Source organism: Dendropsophus ebraccatus, chromosome 11, assembly GCF_027789765.1.
Source record: "Dendropsophus ebraccatus isolate aDenEbr1 chromosome 11, aDenEbr1.pat, whole genome shotgun sequence".
NCBI lineage: Eukaryota > Metazoa > Chordata > Amphibia > Anura > Hylidae > Dendropsophus > Dendropsophus ebraccatus.
This window is the reverse complement of record NC_091464.1, coordinates 29,062,591-29,087,699: the sequence shown is the minus strand read 5'-3', so window position 1 is coordinate 29,087,699 and position 25,109 is coordinate 29,062,591. Positions and strand designations below refer to the sequence as shown.

The 25,109-nt window shown below is 42.3% G+C and overlaps 1 protein-coding gene across 3 annotated transcripts in view; it reads right to left on the bottom strand.

Moving 5' to 3' along the window:
- MID1 (midline 1) overlaps window positions 1-25,109 on the bottom strand; it is a 357,475-nt gene that overhangs the window by 110,566 nt on the left and 221,800 nt on the right. For 2 of the 3 annotated variants that reach the window (XM_069945012.1, XM_069945010.1), the window contains exon 2: window positions 281-1,002. In XM_069945012.1, coding sequence (XP_069801113.1) covers window positions 281-946 — 666 coding nt within the window. In that variant the 5' untranslated portion in view covers window positions 947-1,002. Of the gene's footprint in view, window positions 1-280; window positions 1,003-9,666; window positions 9,768-25,109 lie in introns of those variants that run through there. The other variant, XM_069945011.1, reaches the window with a different exon arrangement.

Here is a 25,109-nt window from a genome sequence, read left to right as displayed (position 1 = left end):
TAAGTGACAGGACAGGTTCTCAGCTATTCTGTCACTTGTGCTGTTAAAGGAACAGACCAGAAGCCAAGCACTCTGATGTGTTCTCACTTATGACAAGGTCATGAAGATACATAGAATCTATAGTGGTAGTTGGATAAAGCTTCATTTAGATAATAGACATAAAAAAGTATTTACAGACTTGACTATAGATTTTAATAGTACTCCAAATAACTTTGCCGTTTCCTAAACCCATGTGCAAAAAATGAGAATTATCAAGATATTCCATTGACAAAAGTCCTACCTTTAACTTGTCGTATCGGTCGGCTAGAGCAGCAACTTGATGATCCCGATGCCGCCCGACCAGTTTACACAAGGCACATATAAGTTGGTCATCTGTCACACAATACATGTTGACTTTCTCGTCCTCGTGTTCCAGACACATTAACCCTCTGATGTGTGAGTCAGGGATAGGTTCAATCAAACGGTGGCCAGTGAATGGCTTCTTATTTGGGTGAGTTGCCTTTAGGCAGTCATCGCAATAAGACACTTCGCAAGTCACGCATGTTTTGATGGCCTCTCGTGCCTGGTCCTGGTCACAGAACTGGCAGAGTACTTTCTCGCTGGAAGTCATGCTGCTGTTGTTGGTGTCGTATGTTCGCTCTCGGCGGGTCTCACTAGGGGAATTAGGCCCGCTCACAGATGCCTTCTGGAATCTGTCGATGATGTTCTGCAAAGTCACGTTCCTCTTGAGTCCGTCTAAGCCGCGCTTACTGAGTGTGATGACATAACGGCAGGTGGGGCACTGGAAGGCGTTAATAGATTCTACGGATTCGTTGTTGGCACAGTGGGAGACCAGGATGCGATGCGCACAGTTGAAACAGAGGCTGTGAGCGCAAGGCAGCAGCAGTGGGTCTTCAAACAGCTCTAGACAGATAGGGCAGGTCAGTTCAGACTCCAGTGTTTCCATCTTCAGGCAAAGCTTTCCTGTGTCGTCAGCGAAATCCAGGGAAGCTGATCAGCTATCTGAAAAAAAAACAATTTAAAAAAAATTGATTAAGCGAGTGGGGTCAACCATTGTCAACCTTAATAATAGAATTACAATCCAGAATGTCCACAACAGTCACTCTACTAGCAATTAGCTTATTCATTGTTCATAGACTTGAGCCTCGTCCGAGCTAATTGGGGAAAGAACAATGGCACCAGTAGCTATAGTGACTCCATTGTCACATTACACTTTAGTGATACTACAATTATAAAAGTTAAGATCACAGCCCGAAAAACACAAAGCGACTATTGTAGTGGATTCCAGTAACGTTCATATAAAACCAGTACAGGCATACTGGTAAAAGATGTATGAGGGGGTGAAACCAAGTGAAGCCAAATGAAAGCGGTATGTCAGTAACCTAGATCACCTCCATCTTTTATCAAAGAGGAATCCTTTAGAAGTCTGACTTGTTGTGAAGAGCTGTCTCCTAAGTATAATGTGAAATAACGGGAACCGTATTTTCTGCTATGCTTCCAGTTTGGGAGCGAGGGACGGCTTTGTCGAGTGGCACTCCGCAGCTCTCCCTGCCTCTGCTCTTGTCATGGGCTCATGGCTGCGTTGGGTCGACAAGTCGGTGAAGCAGAAGTGAAAATGATGCTTCACACTCGGCGAGATGTACCTTCTCCCAGAGCCACATACATTGGCTTTGTTGTTTCCGTGCTTGGACAAATACAGACAGCACAGCTGCAACACTGTACGCTGTGAAGTTTATCAACTGTTTTTCTGTGTGTTCAATGAGTCGCAAAGAACACAAAACAAAAACATAAAAATAAAAACTACGGGTCATTAAAGGTTTACGCTCATTAGAAGCAGCTTGGGAAACAAACCACTGCTCAATGGCTTCCCCACAATTCACCCGGAACCCTTCATATATTATTAGGATTCTTTTATCCACAGTAAACTAGTCACAGCCCAGCATAATGTAACACCTCTCAAATTTTCACATATACAAACATGTTCCCATTTAGCCTTAATGTAACTTCAACGTTATTAACAATTAAACAACGTTAAAAAATTTAGAATGAAATCTTTTCTTTTACACCGTGATGACCCCTTATCTTTGTATAAACTGTAAAAACTTAACATATGTGATAACTAGTAATTTATTCATGTAAACCTTAGCTCATTCTGCACCAAGTTGTCATGTAGGCGGTCCTTTCGTGCAAAAATAAAGTGAAAATTTTTACTTTTTTTAATAAATTTTTCATATATATTTGTATTGTACTGCAAGATGTCCTCTGCTATCCGTCCTGTGTGAGGCTTCCCTTAAAGTGACTGTACCACTAGGCCCAGGCTGAAGCACTGAGGCGGGCCGACCCACTCTTGGTGGGAGGAAACCCCAGCCCCTTTATGATAGGGTTCCATTGATTCGAATAGAGTCACGTCATGGAGGGGCTGGAGTTTCTTCCCACTAAGGGTGGGTCGGCCTGCCTCCAGTGCTTCAGCCTGGGCCTGGTGGTACAGTCACTTTAACATACATTTAACGGTCAACCACATTTTTTGTACACTAAAAAAGGGGGAGGGGCATCCGTTTTGATCCAGTGTTTTTTGTATAAAGGAAACCAATGAAAAAACTGATCCAAACGGATTGCACACAACTGCACACATTTTTTTCTCACACATTTATGTGTTAGACGGATTAAGAACCCAGCCTAATGTACACTGTTTGGCGATACTTTTCCAGCCATTTTTTTGGGGAGCAAGCCACACAAAAAAAAAAACAAAAACAAAAACATATGAGGTGTACATTACTTCTGGATCCAGCATGCACCAAAATAGTGACACAAAAATACCCACCTTGCACAATGATATCGGCAGGTCAAAGAATCAGCAAACAATAGTAAATTCCTCCGTGTGTGAATATAGTCTAAACAGTCCCATTCCCTCATGGCATGACCTTACTGACTTTTAAAGTTTATAGTCTATGCCTATTCCAGACACAAGTTAACAACAAAGCTCAGGGAGGTAAACCGGGAATAGAAGAGTCATATGTCGGCTATGAAAGAAGAAACTCAATCACACTGTACTGAAGCCTACAGATCACACTACAAAGAGCAACCAGGAAAAGCGATGTAGTATGGCGATGCAACAGTTTCCGGTCATATGCCATACTATTCATCTATACAATAGATGACTTTTATACTGTCATATAAAATATAGTTGCTATAAATCCACAGGTGGAAGTAATATATACTCATCGGAGGAAGACATCTCTGAAGAAATACGGGACATTCCTTTCTATATTATGCATTCCTTGATAGCATGTATCTTTCAACAAGCTCAGAGAACAATTGCCAAAATCAACAACTGGAAGAAAGTGTGGAGAAACCCAGACCTTAACACTTCAATGCCCATACTAAAGGGGCCATCTCATTGTACAGTACAGAGGTACAATCTTATGAGTGGGGCTCATACCTGGGACTATACCTGTTTCTTTGTAATTCTTAAAGTGTCACTGTTGTTTTTGCAGAAATCAATAGTAGAGGTGATTTTAAAAAACTTTGTAATTGGGTTTATTAGCCGAAAAATGCATTTTTATCATGAAAAACCAGTTTGAAGCTCTTCCCCCTGTCTTCATGGTTTTCTATGGAGAGGGGAGGGGTGGAGGGAGATGAGGCACCAAAACAGGACAACAAAGAGTTAATTTACAGCTACATCACCGGGCTATCTCCTCTGACAGCACTGACCTCTCTGACCTCTGAATACTGGCTTTCACACAGGTCCCTGCTGTGTAATCCTTTGTTCTCTGCTGCCGACTAATCTCCCTCATCTCCCCTCCCCTCTCCATAGTTACACAAGGCTGGACTGATGTAAAAGTCGAGATTTCCTGATAATGAGCAGTGAATGGGGGGGGGACCTGGGGAAGGTCTTTTTGAATGCAGATAATGGCATATTTGCCTAATAAACCCCAATTACAAAGTTTCTTAAAATCGCCTGGACTATTGATTTCTGTAAAAAAAAACAAACCCCGACAGTGACACTTTAAGGACAGAACAAAAGGTTAGCCACCTAAGAGTCTTCATCGTACATGTAGAGTACCCAACATGCCATCTCTTCCATTTCCATTCTATCCTGCAATATGCATTCTATAGGAGTTTGGGTTTCCTTTATGTAAGTTGGGCTACCTATATGAAAGATTACATTATTCTACCACTCCTGGTCCAAGCTCTTGTTATTTACTATATCGTCTGATTGTTAGATCCGGTTACCGCAAAATTTGCAGACTGTTCTAACCTTCAAGCTACTGTACTGACATGAGGTGTCAGTACAGAAGTGCCAATATATAAACAGTTTCAGATCAACCAGCATCATTATGAATGATTATGCCGGGAACTCTAATCTCCATAGCAAATTGTTTATTATTACGGACCGTGCATGGATTGGGTGAATGCTCACATATACTTTTGATTCCTGTTGGATGCACTTCTGGCTTTAGCTTAAAAACAGCAGTGGGGTTTTAAATAAAAACTGCATTGTGTGACAGCGGCCTTAAAGGTGTATTACCATCCATATCTATATAATAAAAATTAATGTCTTTCTGTCTGTTCTCTATAGACTTCCAAATGCCTGAACCGTTTGACCCCAAATTTGGCCCACAGATACATTGGGTGCCTAGGAAGGTTAGAGCGTCCTTGACAGATGTACAGGAGGGGAGGCGGAGGAGCGTCCCATGGAAATGAATGGGAAAATCTCCACACTGCACACAGGTGACATCATTAGAGCTGCGTGTCTCCCCAGCAATGCACAGGTGAAGGACCAGCCTCAGCCAGAGCCATAGAGACATGAATGAGCAGATTTAAAGCATCACAATCACATATGTGGCAGCCAGGCTTGGTAGGAGCTCACGAGGAGAGGCTTGGGAAAAACACATCCATAGAAGTAAATGGTAGAATGTTCTGGAGATCAGATTTTACCTCAAAAATATGATGCCAGTGTCCGACCACAAACCTCAGACTCCTCCTTACACACGCACACATACACACAACTTACTCAGGAGTCACGGAAACGGTGTTGCTCACAGCCCTATGCCGTCTTTCATAACTCATTATGGAAATAGCATACAACAGGTGCCCTGACTGTTTTCACCTTCCTGACCACAATCGGCCATAGAAGGCCATAGGCCCTCATTACCAGAACACTGCCAGAAATGGATGGCTTTATGACCAGCTCGAAGTGGCCCTTATACATGAGATTACCATAAGCCAGAATATGGTCAGACAAACTGTGCTGATCACTGACCATTCGTTGGCCACTGCTGACAAAACCAGCTATTTTACACGATTTACTATATAGGCAGCTTTATTTTCCGGGATGCTAATAAACCACTATGACATCATCACGCAAATGGCCAAAAAATTGGGAACAGTAGGCAATCTTTATAGGAGATGACTGAATGACTTCAAGAGTGCACCCCATCAAGGAAGTCAGAAAGCTGCACACCTCTCGAGAGGAGTTATACTATACGGCAGACGCAAACCACATATATATGAATAGTATTAATCCTCATTTGCAGAAAATAATTTACCACTTGATATAATCTGAATATCAGAGCCTCTCTTCTCAGTGAGAACACTATAATAAATGTAGTAATAATTTAAACAGACTTCCTTCATCTAATACTATATTACGTGAAAGGATAAAACACAAACACACACAAAGGACGAAAAAAAAAAACCTTCCTTTATGGTGAAACAAAAATATTCACTATGAACTATGAACAAGAGACAACGATCTCGCTGAGGGTCGCACTAAAAATAGACATATTCATCTTCAAAATCCTTTACTGCTGCTGCTACATCCAGGAGGAAGAAGGAAGGAATACTACTTTTAGGGTCAGTAAAAATGGCAAACAAAGATAAAGGAGAACTGCAGTTTTCTCCTATTCTTACATTTATTTTTCTTTCAGTCATTACATTGCCAGGGATCTAGGCATATATTATAGGAGAACCCCATTTGCCTGAGAATGTTATATTGGGTGCATATTATATTGGGTGCATATTTTACTCCTTAAAAAACAGCATCCAATCCATGTTAACCTAATATAAATCCACCAAGCCAACATGACATGAAAAACAACCGTGATATGCCGTTTAGTCAGGCATGATCTATCCCATTGGACGTTGATTTTGCATGTTGTGGTCTTATTGATTGCCGATCAAAGTCCTATTTTGCAAGAAATGGAAAGATACCTGGTTGCGAAAGTAAACGTTACTGATTGCACCACCTCAACCTGGTCTCCCCGTCATATGGCTTATTCATCTGCACCTTGCCAACACCAAGGGCGTCACAGTTTTCATGTCTTCAGCCAGTCTGCAGTGCTAGGGAGTGAGCCCTGAGGGAACTACAAGGTCCACCACATCCCCCGCCATTAGCATCAACCACCTAGCTGCAGCCCCCTCACAACCTCTATTGTGGACCCCCAGGAGAGAGAGTATTCAGGGAAGCGCCAATGAGTACACCTTGCCCCTGCGGAAGTCCTAAGTTTCATTTATGACAAAAATGCAGGACCAGCCCTTATCATACTGCAGGGATAGGCGTCACTCCATCACCATCACCGATTCAGTGTCCTCTCATAACTGGCCCGAGGCACTGTATAAACTTTCCTAATTCACCATTGTCCCCTCTCTCTTCTCCTCACATACCTGGGGATCTGCACCATATGTATGACCAGCTTTAGGGTGCTCTTACACAGGCCGTTCAAACTCGAACCTTCAGCATTTGACTCCCGCTGCCTTACCGTTCCGTGGGGAAGGTGGAGACAGCCCGAGTACCGCCTAGAAAACAGGGATACAGCCTAGGTAATAGGCTGTATCCCTGTTTTCCAGGCGGTACTCGGGCTGTCTCCACCTTCCCCACGGAACAGGAAGGTAGTGGGAGTCAAATGCTGAAGGTTCGGGTTTGAACGAATCAGAAAATTCCCGCTGTTCGATCATCTCTACTCCTGTGGCCTTCTGCCCTCTCCTCATTCAGAATACATAAACACGCACACCCAAACCACACATACATGTGTATGGAGGATCAATCTGGCTTAACAGCTATCAGAAATGTATGGTCAGCTTAAAGGGAATCTGTCACTAGGTTTATGTCACCTTAAATGAGGGCAGCATAAATTAGTGGCAGATTGGTGTATTACTTGCATCATTTTGTTTGGCCATTCTCCTAGTATGCAGGAGAATAGGTGATCCATCATTCTATTCAGCTTCTGTGTCACTGGTTTATGCTACCCTGAGAAAGTACAGCTTAAAGCCCCTATTTCACGGGTCGTTTAGAGGAGCAAACGAGCGCTCTCAGCGCTAGTTTGCTCCTCGTTCCCCGCTCGCTGCCGCTATTCAACGCGGCAGCAGCGAGCGGGTGAGTGCGGGAGGGGTGTCGGGGAGCTGCGGGGGGGGGGGGGCTGCCCGGGTGATCGCTGATCGTCCGGGCAGCCCATAGGATATAGCAGCGGCTGCTGATGCTCCTATTCAACAGAGCGACGGCAGCAGATTGTTGCTGAATCAGTCGCTTGTTTTTCAACATGTTGAAAAACAAGCGACTGCAACGATCAGCCGACATGAACGATGTCGGCTGATCGTTGCACTCTATTCCACGGCACGTTTATCGTCCGTAGCGGCCGATATCGGCCGAATATGGACAATAACCATTCCGTGGAATAGGGCCTTAAACCTACTGACAGGGTCTCTTTAACAACCAGTTGTCAATTTATTTTTTAAACATTTTCAGCAGGATAACAGAGTCATGGGTCAATGCAGAGTACTAGAAATGAGATGCTTCACAATGGTTACTTTACATGAATCCAGAGAATTGGCAGATCCTCTTTATTACATAGGTGTTTCTGTGTTTTAAATCCAAATTAATGTAAAAGTAATTGTCGTAAACGTTCAATAAAAATAAACAACTGGCAAGGAAAATAAATAACAAGAAAACATTGATACTTGTATAAACCAATGGCAGTTGGCTTCCATCCTGATGTTAGAATAAGCAGAGCCTTGACAGCTTTGAACCGCTTTAATACGAGCCGCCATTATCACGGCAGAGGTAAACACAGCTGTCCCGGAGAAAAGGCTGGTGCCATTTTGGCCAAAATCTGCGTCACACAAAAATAAATCCTCGCAATATCAATGGGCTTTATTCAAACAAAACCAATTTCCTCAGCTACGACTGCTAAAGTTTATTTGGCCTGTGAACTGCGCTGTTGCTTTGTTCTGGACCCCACAGTGACGGTGTATATAGAGCAAAGTTATCCAATTATCTGGCAACGTAAAATGAAACAGATATCCCAATTTGCATTCACACTGTTATTATATGTGGTATCTAAATAACTAAAAGTCTGGTTTTCAACAATGGGGGGGCACTATTATAAAACTCTAGAGGTGGAAAAACATAACAGCTATTAAATCAATCAATTAAAATGAAGACAGAAAGTATGGGATTACAGAAAGAATTAAATAAATTAAATAGATACAATGTAATAACATTAGCATATGTTATAAAGTAAACATTCAACATTTTTCAAGGCCGTAGAATTCTCCCACTATCCACCCGTACAATTCCCTAAAAATTTAGGATTTGGCATATATGGCGCATGCATGGTGCATCCGTATTTCTGTAAAAATACACTTTCAACATGTCAATTATAACTCATCCGTATTTTAGTTTACAAAAATACGGATGCCAACTGGGTTACAATCCGTAAAAATTACAGATTCCATTGATTTCTATGAAAGGATCCATAAATAAATCTAGGTCCACACTAGGATGTGTACTTTTTTTCAGCATTGGTTTGCGTCCTTGTAACCTACTGATGGTGTACATAGCCCAATAGACAACAATGTGCACTAACCTGGTCATTTGTGAGGTGTCAAGTGTGAAAGCAGAATTAATATCAGAATGCAGAATTATAACCACAATTGATTACCTGAAAACCCATCTCTTCAAACTAGGCTATAACCTACAATAACTCTGCATCACACTTAACTGGCTGCACTTTACCTCCTGTCTCTCTCCCTGTACCTTATAGAATGTAAACCCTCGCGGGCAGGGTCCTCTTCCTCCATGTATCAGTCTGCCATTTACAGTACCTTCATGTAATGTGTTTTTGATCTTGTATTGTTTCTGTTTGTTACCCCTATCTCTTGTATAGCGCCTTGGAATTAAGGGCGCTCTATAAATAAATAAATAAATTATAACTCGAATACGGATCCATAGATTACGGGACGTGTGAATAAGGCCTTATACAATAAATTCAGCACACCATTCATAAGATACAAAGTTACAACATTAGACTATGTTATATAATAAACATTCAACACACAAAGAAGCCTATAAACAGGACATATAGTAAAAACATGAAAAAGGTGATACCTATTAATTTACATTGAAGAAAAGTAATAAAGAACAATTCCCTAGACGCTACTATCTACCTTCAATGCCAACCTTGTCTTAGCACTGCCACCTGTTCCTTCCTCCTGTCCCATTTGCCAGGCACTCCTGTAATTCAACACTACCTGAGAAGACGCTAACCTTCAGATGAGAGAATATGCAGTGTAACTATAGCCGAGCATGAGATCGGCCATGCTTTAAATGACACAACATCTGCTATCTGAGAAAGCCCTTGATGTTGACATATCAGGCTGAATACTCACCGATGGATCTCGCCATGCTTCTGTTAAGTGGAGCATTGTGCAAGACGGGCACCGAGCAACCCAGGGCTGACAGGTCAGAGGTCCTGAGGGGGACTGCTACTGGAACACAACCTATCCTTGTGCTGAGCTGGGGTAGCTAATGTGAGCCTGCTGACATAAGATCACAACAGGAAAATCTGTGTTACAATGCCAGGAAAGCCAGCTCCACCCAATCACCTCCGCCAAAACTTCTCCTAGCAGCCAGAGCCCAGCTCCAGATAGAGAGGGACTTTTCTCAGATTGCTGCCCAAGCGAAATGAAAGGCGGCTGGGGATAAGCTCCTTTCACTCCAGCATCTCTAACCTGTTCGGGGGCAAGATCTGGTAATGGAGATGTGGAAAGTAGGATAAGCTCGGCTTTCTCTGTAATTAATCCACAGCTGAATGAAACTCACCAGTTCCCATGAATGCGGCAGGAAGCTGACCTGCCACTGGCAGAATACTTTACATATTAAGCAATGCAGGACCTACCGGCGAACGCATACTCGACTAATAAAGCAAATCCTGGACTAAGAAAGAAGTACACATGCTAATGTAACAAAGATGACGGGCAAGAAACCCTACGATAAATCACCCTCCTTTAAAGTGGATTACAATATAAAGTATACAAACACCTAAAGTGCACTTGAGGTCTATACGCTGTAAAAACGGCTCCATTGTGGACCAAAGCGACACAGATGGCAAACACACCTATAAGTCTAAAAATAACCATGTCTACGTGTGATATAGAGATGAGCAAACCTCAAGCACACTCGGTACGTTTTAACCCAAACACTCGGCATTGGATTACTGTGTGGATGTACCAGAAGAAGTTGGATGCAGCCCTAGGGAGACCTCGAGGTTTGCTCATCTCTAGTGTCATATTTAAAGGCGTTATCCAGCGGAAAAAAAATGTTCTTTCAAATCAACTGGCTTCAAAAAGTTATATAGATTTGTAATTTACTTCTATTTAAAAATCTCAAGTCTTCCCATACTTATCAGCTCCTGTATGTCCAGCATGAAGTGGTGTATTTTTTCCCGCTTGACACAGTGCTCTCTGCTGCCACCTCTGTCCAAGACAGGAACTGCCCAGAGCGGCAGCAAATTGCCATAGAAAACCGCTTGTGCTCTGGACAGTTCCTGTGTCGGACAAAGGTGGCAGCAGAGAGCACTGTGTCAGGCTGGAAAGAATACACCACTTCCTGCTGGACATACAGCAGATGATAAGTATGGAAGATAAGATAAGACTGGAGATTTTGAAATAGAAGTAAATTAAAAATAACTTTATGAAACCAGTTGATTTAAAAAAAATAAAAAAGGGAGGAAGTCTGTCAGCTCTGTATGAGGGTATGTGCACACTACGGAATTCGTATCACCCGCCAAGGATTTCGCAGCTTGCACCTTCTGGTGGACGCACGCATCTTCGCTGGTTCCATAGGCTTTATTCTATGGTTTGCCAAATTCTGCCATTCGCCCAAAGAATGAGCGGGTTCATTGTCTGGGCAGAAAGCACAATCTGCCAAACCATACAATAAAGCCTATGGGACCAGCAGAGATGCGCATGGCCACCAGTGTCTGGAGCTGCGGAATCCGCAGCGGGTGATAAGCTGGGATTCCGTAGTGTGCACATACCCTCATGTTTACAGCCATTTCAATGAATTGTTATTACGCACACATACTCTATATATACAGCAGAGACATATTCGGCCAAAAACCATAATTTTTATGGCTGCACAAAATATCAACCGATGAGCGCTGTTTGTTCCTTCCCTGGCTTATTGCTGGTTCTTTTACAGAGGCCTTTGGATAAGTGAGGAACGTCTATCGGCCTGTGTAAAAGGGCCCTTACATAACTATCCATAAATCTGTGTAACATCTTTAAAGCGGTTATCGAGGCTTAGAAAAATATAGCTGTTTTCTTCCAAAAAACAGCACCACTCTTGTCCTCAGTTTGGGTGCAGTTTTGCAGATCATTGAGGAGAATGGATTCAATTGTAATACTACACACCACCTGAGGACAGGGGGTGGCGCTATTTTTGTAAGAAAGTAGCTGTGCTTTTTTTAGTCGTTGATAACCTCTTTTAAGAGATCATTCCTTGTATATTACTACTCTCAGTCTTCTTTGTACATCATTTTAACAAGTTTGACTGACTGAAACCGGGCCCAAACAAGTCAATGAATATGAAACAGTTAAGCCTGATTCAGATGTTAAAGCACAATGCCCTTTTCATGAAAGGAGCAATATGTCTGGGGAAAGTCGTGGCACTGCCAGCCAGTATAAATATAGTACCATACCATGAGAGACAGGAAAAATGGATTGTTTTTCTTCTTCTTCTTCCCAGCTTTGTAAATTTCCCAGCGCTGGCATGGTTGGTAGGTCACAGAATCGCTCATGCAGGGAAGGTAGGTCACAACACACGGATGGGTAATCTCACTGTGGGAGAAAAAGCCTCTGGCCCAGCCAATAGTGAACACTTCCCAGCGAGAACAAAATAATATACACACAAGAGAGACAATATTTGGGAAGAAGAGAAGGGGTCTGCTAATACGCATGACGCTATCCGACAATGACAAACTGAATCCGAAAGCAGCAGACACTGAGCTGACAATACTGCCGGCAATGTTAAGGGCAGTCATGGACTCACAATCATTCCTCGAAAGAAGAGAAACTTTAGTGGGAGAAATAACTGGTAGGACTTAAAGGGGTTCTCTGCTTTAAAACAATCCCTATTTCATAGAGAGGTCACTTGATAATCCGATCACAGAGTGCCCCCTACCATCAGCTGTAATCTGTGACTAAATATGAAAACATTTGTTTAATTTCACTACAGCGCCATCACTTGGAAAATAAAGCATCACATGGCATACAGTAAAATAAGTGGATTGTCTGTTTAAGGGCCCACTCACACTGAGTAACAGACAAAATTCAACGACGGAGCCCCCACCGCCGACTCCGCTTGGAATCCTGCCTGCCCCAGTGTGTCAATGGGAAGCCTTGTGCGCCTCCGCTCTCCTACATAAGAATTGACATGCCAGTATTTTGAGCAGAGAGCGGCGGAGAGTGGAGGCGCGCAAGGCATCCCATTGACACACTGGCGCAGACGGGAGCCCGCCTGTTTTACTATGTGGGAACATACCCTAATGCAGGACAGGTCCTCCATAGTGAGACATATTCTTTCTAACCCACTGAGCATTCTGGCCAAGACAGAAGGATGGATTTTTGAAAACTGGAACACCCCTTTAAGGCAACAAAAATTATTGTGTCGGGGGGGGACATAAAAATGAGATTATACCCACCTATCCTGGCGCCTGCGATTGGACCCCCCCCCCTCTGGCTACGTCATGACCCAGCTGACAGATGCCCTGCTGAGCCAGTCAGTGACAGAAAAAGTAAACGAATAGCCAGCACTCCACTCACACTTGTTCACACTTGCAGTTTGCTGCAGCCTTTTTCCAAATATCCAAATTAGCCTTTAAAGCCCAGGTGGTATTTGTCTGGGCTACAGAAACCCAGCAAAGTTCATCCCACCCACTTGTTAGCAACACCTCTCAGGATGCTTGAAACCTCCTTTGAGCGGCACTGCTAACCAGTGGATGGGATGAACTTTGCTAGTCCATATTATATCACATGAACACACCAATAAAAATTTGCAGGGATTCTGCTGACAGGAGTTGTCCATTCCAAAATGGCTACCTCTGCAGTAAGTGGACCGCCACTTGATAGAACTACTAGCAATAATATGAAAATATTTCAGTAGCTGGTGTGTAAGTTTTGATAGTCACCAGTTACTGTATATGGGGAGAACAGATGGCACGCACAGGTATGAGCCCTGCACTAGCACCTTAGCAGCTACAGCCGCCATCACAACATGATCAAATGTAGAATAGTGCTAGAACGGACCAATTTAGTAAAAAATGACCATTTAAATGGATTGTTTGTATCTTTTTTCATACTGTGCCTGGATGTAAGTAAAAGGAAAGCTGATGTTTGCTCCCATATTCTATATTTACTGGAATCTAATTCGAGCATCTGAAACAAATCACACTGTATTTTACCAGAAAACCATTTTCCCACAGGCATAATCGTGTTTATATCCATGCTTGCTTATGTTTCCAAATGAAGGTTAACTCTGGGAAGCTGGATAACCTCCCTTCTGGGATATGTTTTCTGTAAATAGTGAGGAACGCTAGGCTTACAGGAACCTCAGCAAAAAGTCGGCACGCCCCTTGTTAAGTGGATGGACGTGAAATCCAGGCTTCCCGAATGAAAACCAAGCGAAAAGCAAAGAAAATGTCTTTAGCGTGGCTAAGTGCTCCCTTAATTTTAGAAACTCCGCGGCTGTGTCTCTAACCCCACTTGACCAAATGATTCACACTCGGGTAAGCAGACATTTTGCCTGGTTGCAGTTGACATAGATCGTTTCTGTCTTGCCTGAGCAATGAGCCTGTAATCTTTGATGCGGCCCGCACTGAAGTTAGTTAATGTTTGGCAGCTGGAGTATAAATGTATTTTTTATGACTCTCATTCCAAAATAGAGTATATCATAGGAATGGCTTACTCCTCAGTATTGCTGTTCTGTCCGACTTATGAATGGTGTTCAGCCGGCGTTCTAACTATACAATATTAGATATTCAGAGCCATTACATATTAACATAGTGAATAAGGTTCAAAGACGACAAGAGTCCATCAGGTTCAAACTAGGGAAACCCTACTGTGTTGATCCAGAGAAAGGAAAAAACCCCTATGAGGCAGATGACAACTGACCCATCACAGGGAGAAAATTACTTCCCGACTCCAATGGCATCAATATAGTTCCCACTTGGGTTGTCGCCCTGCTCTATGAAACTCCTAAATGGCAAACCAGCCTCAATGTATACAGCCTTTCCATTGTGTCCCCATTCTGACAAAACTGGTCAGGTGAGCTCAAAGATTTAGGCCAGATTTACATAAGCACATGCCGATGTGTTACAGGGTTGGGACTTATGGCCATAATACGGGGTAAATAAACTCCTGTGAATCTGGCCTAGTAGTTAGTCTTTGATGGGGAGGGTCTTAATTTTATCTTACTTCAACAACTTACAGAAGCCTCTATAACCAATGGTTCACTGACCAGACATTGAGACTATTGGCACTAGTATTTTCCCCTAGTTTATTCAGCTTTTTTTTTTATATAGTATATAATATATATTTTTTTACTTTTTAAAGCACATACCAACTCAAAGGTATTGAATTTCCTCTATCCCATTAGTTTTCCATGGTTGTTTTTTGGAATACTGAACCCTAACAGCGGGCATCCATTCACAGAGCCATATGGATTCTTCTTTCATTGATTAAAGACTCGATGAAAAATAGAGGTGTTAGCAATAGAAATGAGAGAACCTCGAGCACGCATGGGTTCCGGGTGTGCGGCATTTGATTACCGGAGGCTGCAGCCCTAAAGCTGCCTGTACAACATAAATACAGCCATGGGCTATGTTCCCAATGCGTAATAATATTAGGGAATCTTGTAACATAGATCATGATCATTATTGGCGGTCGTCTATTTCATGAGATGGTCGCCTACTGACGATATTACGCAGTGGGAATATAGCCATAGGCTATGTCTAGGTTTTCCAGGACTCTCTAGGGCTGCATCAAGCCACTGGTTATCAGGGTCCGGACTGACCTGAGCGTGTAGGAGTTGCAAGCCACATTCATTTGTCCAAAGTATCTACAATGGCACCAACCTAAAACTTACTGATACATTTACATTGTCCTCCATTTATGCACCTGCATAGAGATTTATTATATTATTTATGCATCTACATCAAAAACTCTAATCCTGCATTATTTTTAATGTACACCTCTTCACAAGAATTCCGCGCCTCGATTAGTCATTTCCAAAGGCTCCCATCTGCTAAAGTAATCGACACAGTCCCTCAAAACGGGAGGAAACGTAGCAAACACTTCTGCAGCTAGGTGATGTGATATTATATATTCAGTGATCTTGGAACTTATGCCGAATAACTTGTCTCCAAGAGCAAGCCCCCGGCTAATCTCTTAAGACCTTTACTAAATCTTCATGTTCTGTATGAGTAGCCAAAGTGAGTTTAGAAAGAGGCTGTCGTGAAGCAGCCAAGCAGCATTGCCTGCTTAGTTGCTGCAGGCTATGTTCAGTCACTGGCAGGAAGGAAACGATAAAGGATAAAGGGGGCAAAATAAACCCACACATTTTAAAATGTCACACTACTCACCATGTAACCAAGTGGCTGGAGCCAAAACAGCTTTTCCTTGTGGAATACAGAACAGAATAATGAGAGAGCCTTCTCACATGCAGTATCGTAATAATTTGGCCAGTAAGTGGCGTAGAGGCCCCGGCTTCTAAAGGCAAGAATCATTTAGTGGCCATTACTTAGTTACATAGCCAATAGACCACAGTGGAGTGTAAGGGTACTATTACACGGAACGATAATCGGCTGAATTGGCCGATTATCGCTCAGTGTAATAAATATAACGATCAGTCGATGACAACAATCATCGGCTGATCGTTGATATAGGTTAGAACCTATATTTGTCGGGCACCAACTGCACACCACTACGTGTAATAGCGGTGTGCGCCCGGCGACTGACGATATACATTACCTATCCACGCTCCAGGGCTGCTCCTGCGGTCCGCTTCTCCCCGGGTCCCGCGCGCTCCAGCTTCAGAGTGGCCTGTGACTGGCTGAGCGGCCTGTCAGCTGACAGGCCACTCTGAAGCCAGAGCATGCAGGACCCAGGGAGAAGCGGACCGCAGGAGCAGCCCTGGAGCGTGGATAGGTAAAGTACATAGTTTAGGCAAGGGCTGCAAGGACATTGGTAACAATGTCCTTGCTGCCCTTGTTAAACAATTATCTGGCCGTGTAATAGGCCCAGTAAACGAGCGCCGATCTAGCAGATCGACGCTCGTTTACAGGTATTATCGGGCCCCCATCGGCCTGTGTACTACCACCCTAAAGAGGACTTCCACCCTGTTAGTACACAGCATTTGGAGCAACAGCAAAAGTTCTGTAACATTTCTTTTCCTCCCTGGTAGAACGCCAGGTTGCCATCGGTTTATGAGAAACAGATTGATTAATAGCTATGAAAGAATCCCAATATAAATTATTTGTTTAAAAGTAATCAATTAAAAATCTAATACTTTTCTACCTTTTTAAAGGAGTTTTCTGGGAATTCAAAAATGAATGATCGGCCACATTCCAGCCCCTTGATCGGGAACATTCGGGTCCCTAGTGTATGGCCAGCTTAATGAGGGCTCATCAGTATCAAAGTCCAAGAAAATTGCTTGAAAAGGTGGAAAAACATAAGATTATCCAAGACTAGTTAGATAATAGACGGTTAGGGATAAACCTGAGCATGCAGCATTTGAATACTGGTGGCTGAAGCTGCTGGATGCAGCCCTAGGAAGTCCTGGAGGACATGGATACAGCCATAGGTTATGTTCCTACTACGTTTTTTCCTCTTTGTTTTTAGAGAGAAAAAAAATTATGTCCGTTACTTTGCTGTTCGGCCGCTCATCAGTGCAATAACAGCTGTTGGTACATTATTCTAGGTCAGGTAAAATGCATTGCATTGAAGTCAATTAATTAAATTGCGGCAAAAATTGACGTCTTTTTAAATAGAAAAAGTGCACGCCTTTTTCTCATTTTAAACGTCGTGTGAACATAGCCATAGGCTGTATCCACGTTTTCAAGGCAGCCTTAGGGTTATATTTAACTTCTTCAGCTACCAGCAATCAAATGCCGAAACGTCCCGGTTTGGGCGACCTTGAGTGTGCTCGAGGTTCGCTCATCAAATCAACTGATCCTAGCAAGTATCAGAGACTTATTATTTACTTCTGTTAAAAAATCTCAAGTCTACCAGTACTTATCAGCTGTTGTATGTCCTGCATGTAGTATTTTCTTCCAGTTTGGAGAGCAGGAGAGGTTTTTTAATGAGGATTTGCTACAACCCTGGACAGTTCCTGACATGGACAGAGGTGTCAGTAGAGAGCACTGTGTCAGACTGGAAAGAATACACCACTTCCTGCAGAACACACAGCAGCTAAAAAGCAATGGAAGACTTCAGATTTTTTAAAATAAATAAATTACAATTCTCTGGCACCAGTTAGTATGAAAGAAATGGTGAACAACCCCTTTAAGGTGTAAAGTTACTATTTTTTCTATTTAGAACTACTTCCAGAACTGCTGTTGCAATGATGGAGAAGTAGGTTTCTTTCAGAGGGCTGAATATTTAATAATAAAAGAAATATCATCAATTTCTTATACCTCCAATCCAGCATTAAATCCTGAAAGAATATTTCACATTAAATTCTTCTATTTATAGCATGTAGATTATATATTAGGTCAGCAGGAGACTACATTTCCTTCTAATAATGGACCAGAAGGGGAAGCAATAAAACTTGTCGTCTTTGCAGGGGTTATATTATCCTGCAATAAGGAGAAACAAGAAGCTACATTTGTCACACAGAATATTTCTTTCTAGTGGGACAAAGCTCCATGCGGCCGGCCAGCTGTTAGTGGGTGACAGCTCTCAGCACGCTCCTGGCTTCTCACCATTCGCAATGGCCAGAAAAGTGGATAACAAAAGCAATAATTGCTACCAGCTGAACAATTCCAAACATGATCGTCATTGGGGTAAAAGTATAAAATGACCGATACAATATTGATCAAAGTTGATGTATTTATAATAGATAAAAATAAATATCACTTATTGAACTATAGGCTATGTTCACACAATGTTTATTTCTTACCGTTTTTTAAAAGAAAAAATGGCATCTATCATTTCGCTGTTTGGCCGCCTGTCAGTACAGTGACAGCTGCTGGTACATTATTCTAGTCAAAGCCCCTATTACACCGAGCGATTCAGAGGAGCAAACGAGCGCCTCTTTCCCCGCTCGCTGCCAGCACTATTAAACGCATCGACAGTAAGCGGGTAAGTGCTGGAGAGCTGCAGGGGGCTGCCCGGGTGATCACTAGATCGTCCGGGCAGCCCATAGAAGATAGGGGCAGTCTGCTGCCACCACTCCTATTACACACAGCGCCGGCAGCATATCGCTGCTATCACGTGTTGAAAGACAACGATTAGCCGTCATCGTTCTATTGTACGATACGTCCGATAATTGTTTTGTGTAATAGGACCTTTAGGTGGACTAATTGGCCTTTGGTTGTGTCTTTAATAGAAAAGTCCATTGAATTTAATAGTAAAAACGGTAAAAGGACGGTGAAAAAAAATGTGTGTAAACAGAAAAAGTAACGTCCGGTGATTGCAACAGAGTTCCGTAAAGAATTAACATGATCATTCTTTTGACATCCACGCAGACAACATCCGTTATTTTACACATTGTGCGCATTGGACGTCTGTCATTCCATTGACTTCAATGCACTGCATTAAAGTCAATTAAGTTGCTGCAAAAATGGGCGTCTTTTTAAAGAGTAAAATCGGATGCCTTTTCTGTTTTTTGAAGGTCGTGTGAACACAGCCGTAAAACGTAAAGGGTGCAGCTCGTCCTATTGTGCTACATTACAAGATCAGTGAAATATGCAACGTCCATGGTACTAGAGTAGTTATACGGCCGTGTGCACCATAGTCCTAAAGAGCTGTCTAAGTGACACGTGTTAACCTACTGAGAGGCTATTGGGAGCTTATTTTACAACTTTGTGACACAATATTAAAGCGAGGAAAAGGTGGGGGAAATCACACCCAACAAGAACTTTGTGTAAAAGGTTGGGAGCGCATTTATTTCACATTTCCTTTAAGGAATCCCAAACAGACCGCGTATTCCCACTGGCACTAAAATGAAGTTTTCTTCCAAGTTGTTCTCCTGCCAGGGCTTCAATTAACTGGTAATCACTTGGCACCAGCGTGCCCGCCTCCCCTTATTAAACCTAATGATGTATTTGAGAATTCTGCTCGTATAGCAATGCACAGAATATAAAATAACTTACTGCTCCCTTTCTGCTATCAGTCCAGGATATCATAATCCCCATTACTAGTCAGCCAATGGGGGTAATATCAGTAGTTAAAACTTCATTCTAACATGGGTATAATGTGTGATTACCTTGGCTTAATTAAGCAACGAATGTGCCATAGAGGCCAATGCCCAATTATGTGCCGCCATTCATGCTCAATAGCATTGTGGGCATTCTGCTGTCAACCACAGAGTTGCCCAGTTTGCAATGCATGGCTAGGTAGCTGAGAAATACAAATGTTCTCTCTGAGAAAGTGGAGTAAATGCTGGGAGCCATGGCAAGGCATAAAATAGTTCAAGGCTAGTGTGTAAATTCACGCCATGGAGCACATATATCCTCACCTTAGGTGTAAACAGCCACGCTCCATATAACTAGGCGGCTCCAGTGCACAACTAACAGCATTTTCTACAACTAACCAGGTGTTGTCCTAGCCCCTTCCCCCTCTAGGATTACTAAAAACAAGAACAAATGTGTGGACACACACTCATGTTCTAAAGTCCTCCTTACACACTAGAAAAAAGTTGACTGAACCCACCAACATGGGGTGGTTGGCTGATGCCCCTGAAATCGGTTAGGCTGGTTTCACACTACATTCTTGCAATCCGCTTTTTTCACCCGTTTTTTTTTTTTTTGTGAAAAACGGATGCAAAAAAAAGGGATTGCAAAAACATAGTCTGAACCCAGCCTTAGTTTCATAAATTGTGAGTATGGTCTGAGAATGGATTCACGGCCATCCCAGCATTATAAATCAGGATAAATGTTGGCAGTACTGTACTGGCACAGCCGCGTGGCCAGATATTCCGGATAATCAATTGCCGATCTGCTCGCTTACTGAGCCTGTTACACGGCTCAATACTCATGCATAAAGGGCCGTATATAAATTGTTAGTGATGTCCGTGCAGCCCTTGCTTTGAGTAAAATAATAAACTTCATACACACCTGTCCACGCTCCCCAGTGTTCTCCTTGCTTCTGTCCGGTGACAGCTGGAACTTCAGTGACGGCCTCTGAAGTGACAGGCTTCTCAGCCAGTCAATGACCAGGACGGGACTGCGCCACGGCCAGTGTCACTTTAGAGACCGGCTCAAAGGTTCCACCGGCGGCTGTGGGCAGAAGTGAGAAGAACACGTGGAGTGTGGAGAGGTGTGTGAAAATGTTTTTTATTTTCCTTACACATTTAGCAGCCGTCATCCACACATGCTTATTACATATAGCAATGCGCAGTCGGCAAACAATGATTTTTCAATATGTTGAAAGACAATGATTAGCTGAGGAGGAAGGAGACTTCCTCTTCTGTGCCCCATGCACTATAGGGGACCATGAGAAGGTTAGATTCGTCTAACCTGCTGAGAGTTCCCCTTTAGGCTCCATTCATCTTAATTAAACAGAGTTGCAGAACCCCACCCAAACTGGAGACAAGAGTGGTGCTGTCTCTGGAAGAAAGTGGCTGTGTTTTGTAGTGCTGGATAACCCCTTTAAATATAAATAAATAAATACGAAGTGATAATAACGCAAATATTAGTCAACTGACCTGCCTGATCATCCTTTTTTTTTGGATCAACATCATTTTTATTGAAAAACTTTTTCTTGTACAAAACAAGTTTTCTCCCCGTACAAACAAAAACTCCCCGGAGGGCATACCCTCCAACCCCCACCCTCCCTCCCCCCTCCCCGAACCTTCCAATTCCACAATCTATGTTAACATATATAAAGTGCAATATGTCAAGAGTCTTAACATCACTTCACCGCATAAGTGTTATCAAATCTCGAACTGTCCAGAAAAAAAAAAAAAAAACAAGGTAAACATTGTATAGAAGAGGGGCCTGGCTAGTGCCTGATCATCCTTAAAAGCCCACAATGGTCTTAAAGGGGTTATCCAGCTCTACAAAAACATGGCCACTTTTGCCCCACTCTTGTCTCCAGTTCAGGTGGGGTTTGCAATTAAACTCCATTTACTTCAATGGAACTGAGTTTTAAACCCCACCCAATCTGGAGACAAGAGAGGGGAAAAAGTGGCCATGTTTTTGTAGCACTGGATAACCCCTTTAAATCAGGCTACGTTCCATGTATCTTTCTATGTCTGCAGTTTTCTAAATGTGTTTTGACTAATTTCTAATTTATTTGACAGGCCAGAATTAGATACGTTCTACAAACATTTAAAAAATCTGGATCTTCAGCTCTTTGCACGCTACATTAGCATAGTAGCCCATCTGCTGCCTTAGTCATGCTCCGCACTCTACAGAGCAATGCTCCGAGCAGCAGGGTAACCAGTAGGATAACACAGATGACCTTTTCGCTATACATGTTCTTGTATCTGCATTAATACCGTATCTATTAGTTTTATGGTTATTACTGGAGACAGAAATGTTAACTGGAAAAATCATATATCAAAATCAATAGAGCGCTAACATTTCCGATCTCTAGTAATTAAAACGGCTATGTTCACACAACGCTCTATTCAAAATTATGTCCATCATATAGCTGTCTGGCCGCCTGTCCAATGACGTCTGTTGGTACATTATTCTAGTTTGGGTTACTTAGGGTCCATTTACACAGACAGATTATCTGCCAAAGATTTGAAGCCAAAGCCAGAAACAGACTATAAACAGGGATCAGGTCATAAAGGAAAGCCTTCTCCTCTCTTCAAATCCATTCCTGGCTTTGGCTTCAAATCTTTGTCAGATAATCTTTACGCGTAAATGGACCCTAACTGGGCTAGTAAAAACGGTGAAAGGACGGTAAAAAAACAAAAACTGCATGAACAAAAAAAAAATAACGTCCAATGTTCAAAACAGATGGGTGCGTGCACACTATGGAATCCGGGCGGATAAAATGCCGGAATTCCGCCCCCGCACGCACCTCTGCCCGTGCCATAGACTCCATTCTATGTACTGGCAGATTACGCTGTCTGCCAAAACAATTGACTTGTCAATTCTTTCGTTGGACGGCGGAATCCACCTATACAATAGAGTCTAGAGACAGGCAGAAATGCGCCCGGGCCTGAGCGAGCAGCAGAATCCGCAGCGGGTTCCGTAGTGTGCACGCACCAGATGCCTGAAAATAATTTACATTATCATTAATATGACGTCCGCACAGAAAACGTCCATTATTTTATACACTGTGTGCATTTGGCGTCCGTCATTGCATTGAAGTCAATTAAATCGCGGCAATAAGGGACGTCTTTTTAAATAGAAAAAGCAGACGCCTTTGCTCTTTTTTTGACGTTGTGTGAACATAGCCTAACTATGACCAGAAATACTACAGACATATTTATTACGCACCATTTTGGCCATTAAAATTGTCCTGATGAAGGCAGCATAATGTACGGACAGCTAGAATACTCTTCTTTTTCTTTATTTTAATGTAGCACCAACCTATTCTGCAGCCCTGTACAGAGCTTGTCATCACTCACACAGACCCCTTTCCCCAGTGGGGCTCACAATCATGTAATGCATTATATATAGAAAGTTCACCAATAAAGAGAATGTCTGGGAAGAATCTAACGTGTCAATGAAAATGAGTAAGTGATTATTGATGATGAAGACAAGATCCCGCACCTGCAAGAAACATCTGCTCAAGAGGAGCCGGTGATCGGTCATGTGAGAAGAATGCCATCTGCGGCGTCTGTGTAAGCGGCAGAAACTGTACAACATGCAAGTTTTGTAGATACCATCATCTGCTAAACCGTGCGTTAAATGTGTGTGGATACAGGTGGATTTACCACAATGTTTACTTAAATGGATTATCCAGGACTGGAAAAACATGGCTGCTTTCTGTTAAAGGTAGCACCACGTTGGCAAAATGTGGTATAACATCTCGGCTCCATTCACTTCAATGGAACTAAGCTGCAATACCACTCACAAAATGCTCACACCCACTCGGTTCCTGGCATTTGCTCTGTTTTCTATATATGCAAATGCGTAAACGGGCAATAATTTTAAAACATGTTTAAAGACAACAATCGGCTCGTTGGCCAACCCCAGTCTCTATTACATGGTGCGTTATCTGCCAGATTCGGCAGACAATCCCTCTGTGTAATGGGGCCCTAAGATGTACTAAAATCGTTAGTGTCAACCAATGAAAGACTGTTATCTCGTGAAAAGAAATCAGCCATGTTGGAAATTTTTGATAGTCGGGCAACATACGTTTATGTAATGGTTACCTTAAAGCTGCCCATACCCTTGTCCTGTGGGATCTAATATTTAAACTATGATGTCATACACTTTTTTTGTACAAGTGAAAAAATTTAGCAAGGCCAATCGCATTTTCGGCATATATATGCATGGCACCGGCTGTAATTTACAAACAATGCTTGTCCGAAATGGCCAAAACCAGTCATTTCTAATGACCATTATCTATGGACATCCTAAATAAATTGCCATCCAATTTAGATTTTATTTAATCTACGCTCAATGAACCCCAATTACTTTCCTTACAGAAAAGAAAGACTGCATTAAAAGCTGCTGCGGCCACCAGTGCTATCATGTGGCTTTCCATAAAGGCAGTTTCAGCTAGAATTTCTTTGAATCATTTATTTAAAAAACCATGTCTTTTACCAAAAACACTGACACGCTTGTCCATGGGCAGCTCAAGCCTTTTCACTTCAAACGAGCTAAGCTTCAATGGCCAGCACAGCCCATAGCCAAGCATAGAGCGCTTTCTAGAAGAAGGCAACCATGTTTATCTAATCCCACATAACCCCTTTAACAATAAGACAATATTGTTTCTGTTCGAGACTTTACTAGCCTTCAGTTTGTCTGGATCGTGCTTATCTCTCTTGTATAATATATATATATATATATATATATATATATATATATATATATATATATATATAATTATAAAATATACAAAAAAAAAAAATAAACATTTAAAAAAAGCTGTAAAAGTGTCAAATATTTATTAGATCTCAACACAATCTCTGTTTCTTCATGAATAATGTTTCAAAAAAGATAAGTTGCCTCTTCCATGTGCACATGGCCCTGTACAAGTGCAGTATTTTTAGATGTGCATAGAACATATGGCGAGGGCAGGTAAAATATTCAGAGAGGCACACAGGCATTTCAAGCATGTCCATGCAAGCGTGAAATGTTTTGGCACGGGCCCATCAATGGTTCAACCTCACTTGCACTGCCAGTTGCTTAAGACTAAGGAATGTTACAGTCTCGTTCGGAATATAAACTAGAAAATCGATAGGCGGACAAATGGCATTCAGACAAAACAAAAAACTTTTCATGGGAAATCCACGGCCATGCCACAGGTAACATAATACAAGGGGGCACACATCCCAAGTGTGGATTTTAGGTGTGTTCACGGAAAAAATATGCAGGAAGGAAATTGAATGAAAATGTGAAAAACAGAACCTTCAGCATCTGAGATAGCTATTTGCAAAGGCAGACAGAGGCAAAGCGTTAACCCATTGGTTACACTTTAAGGCT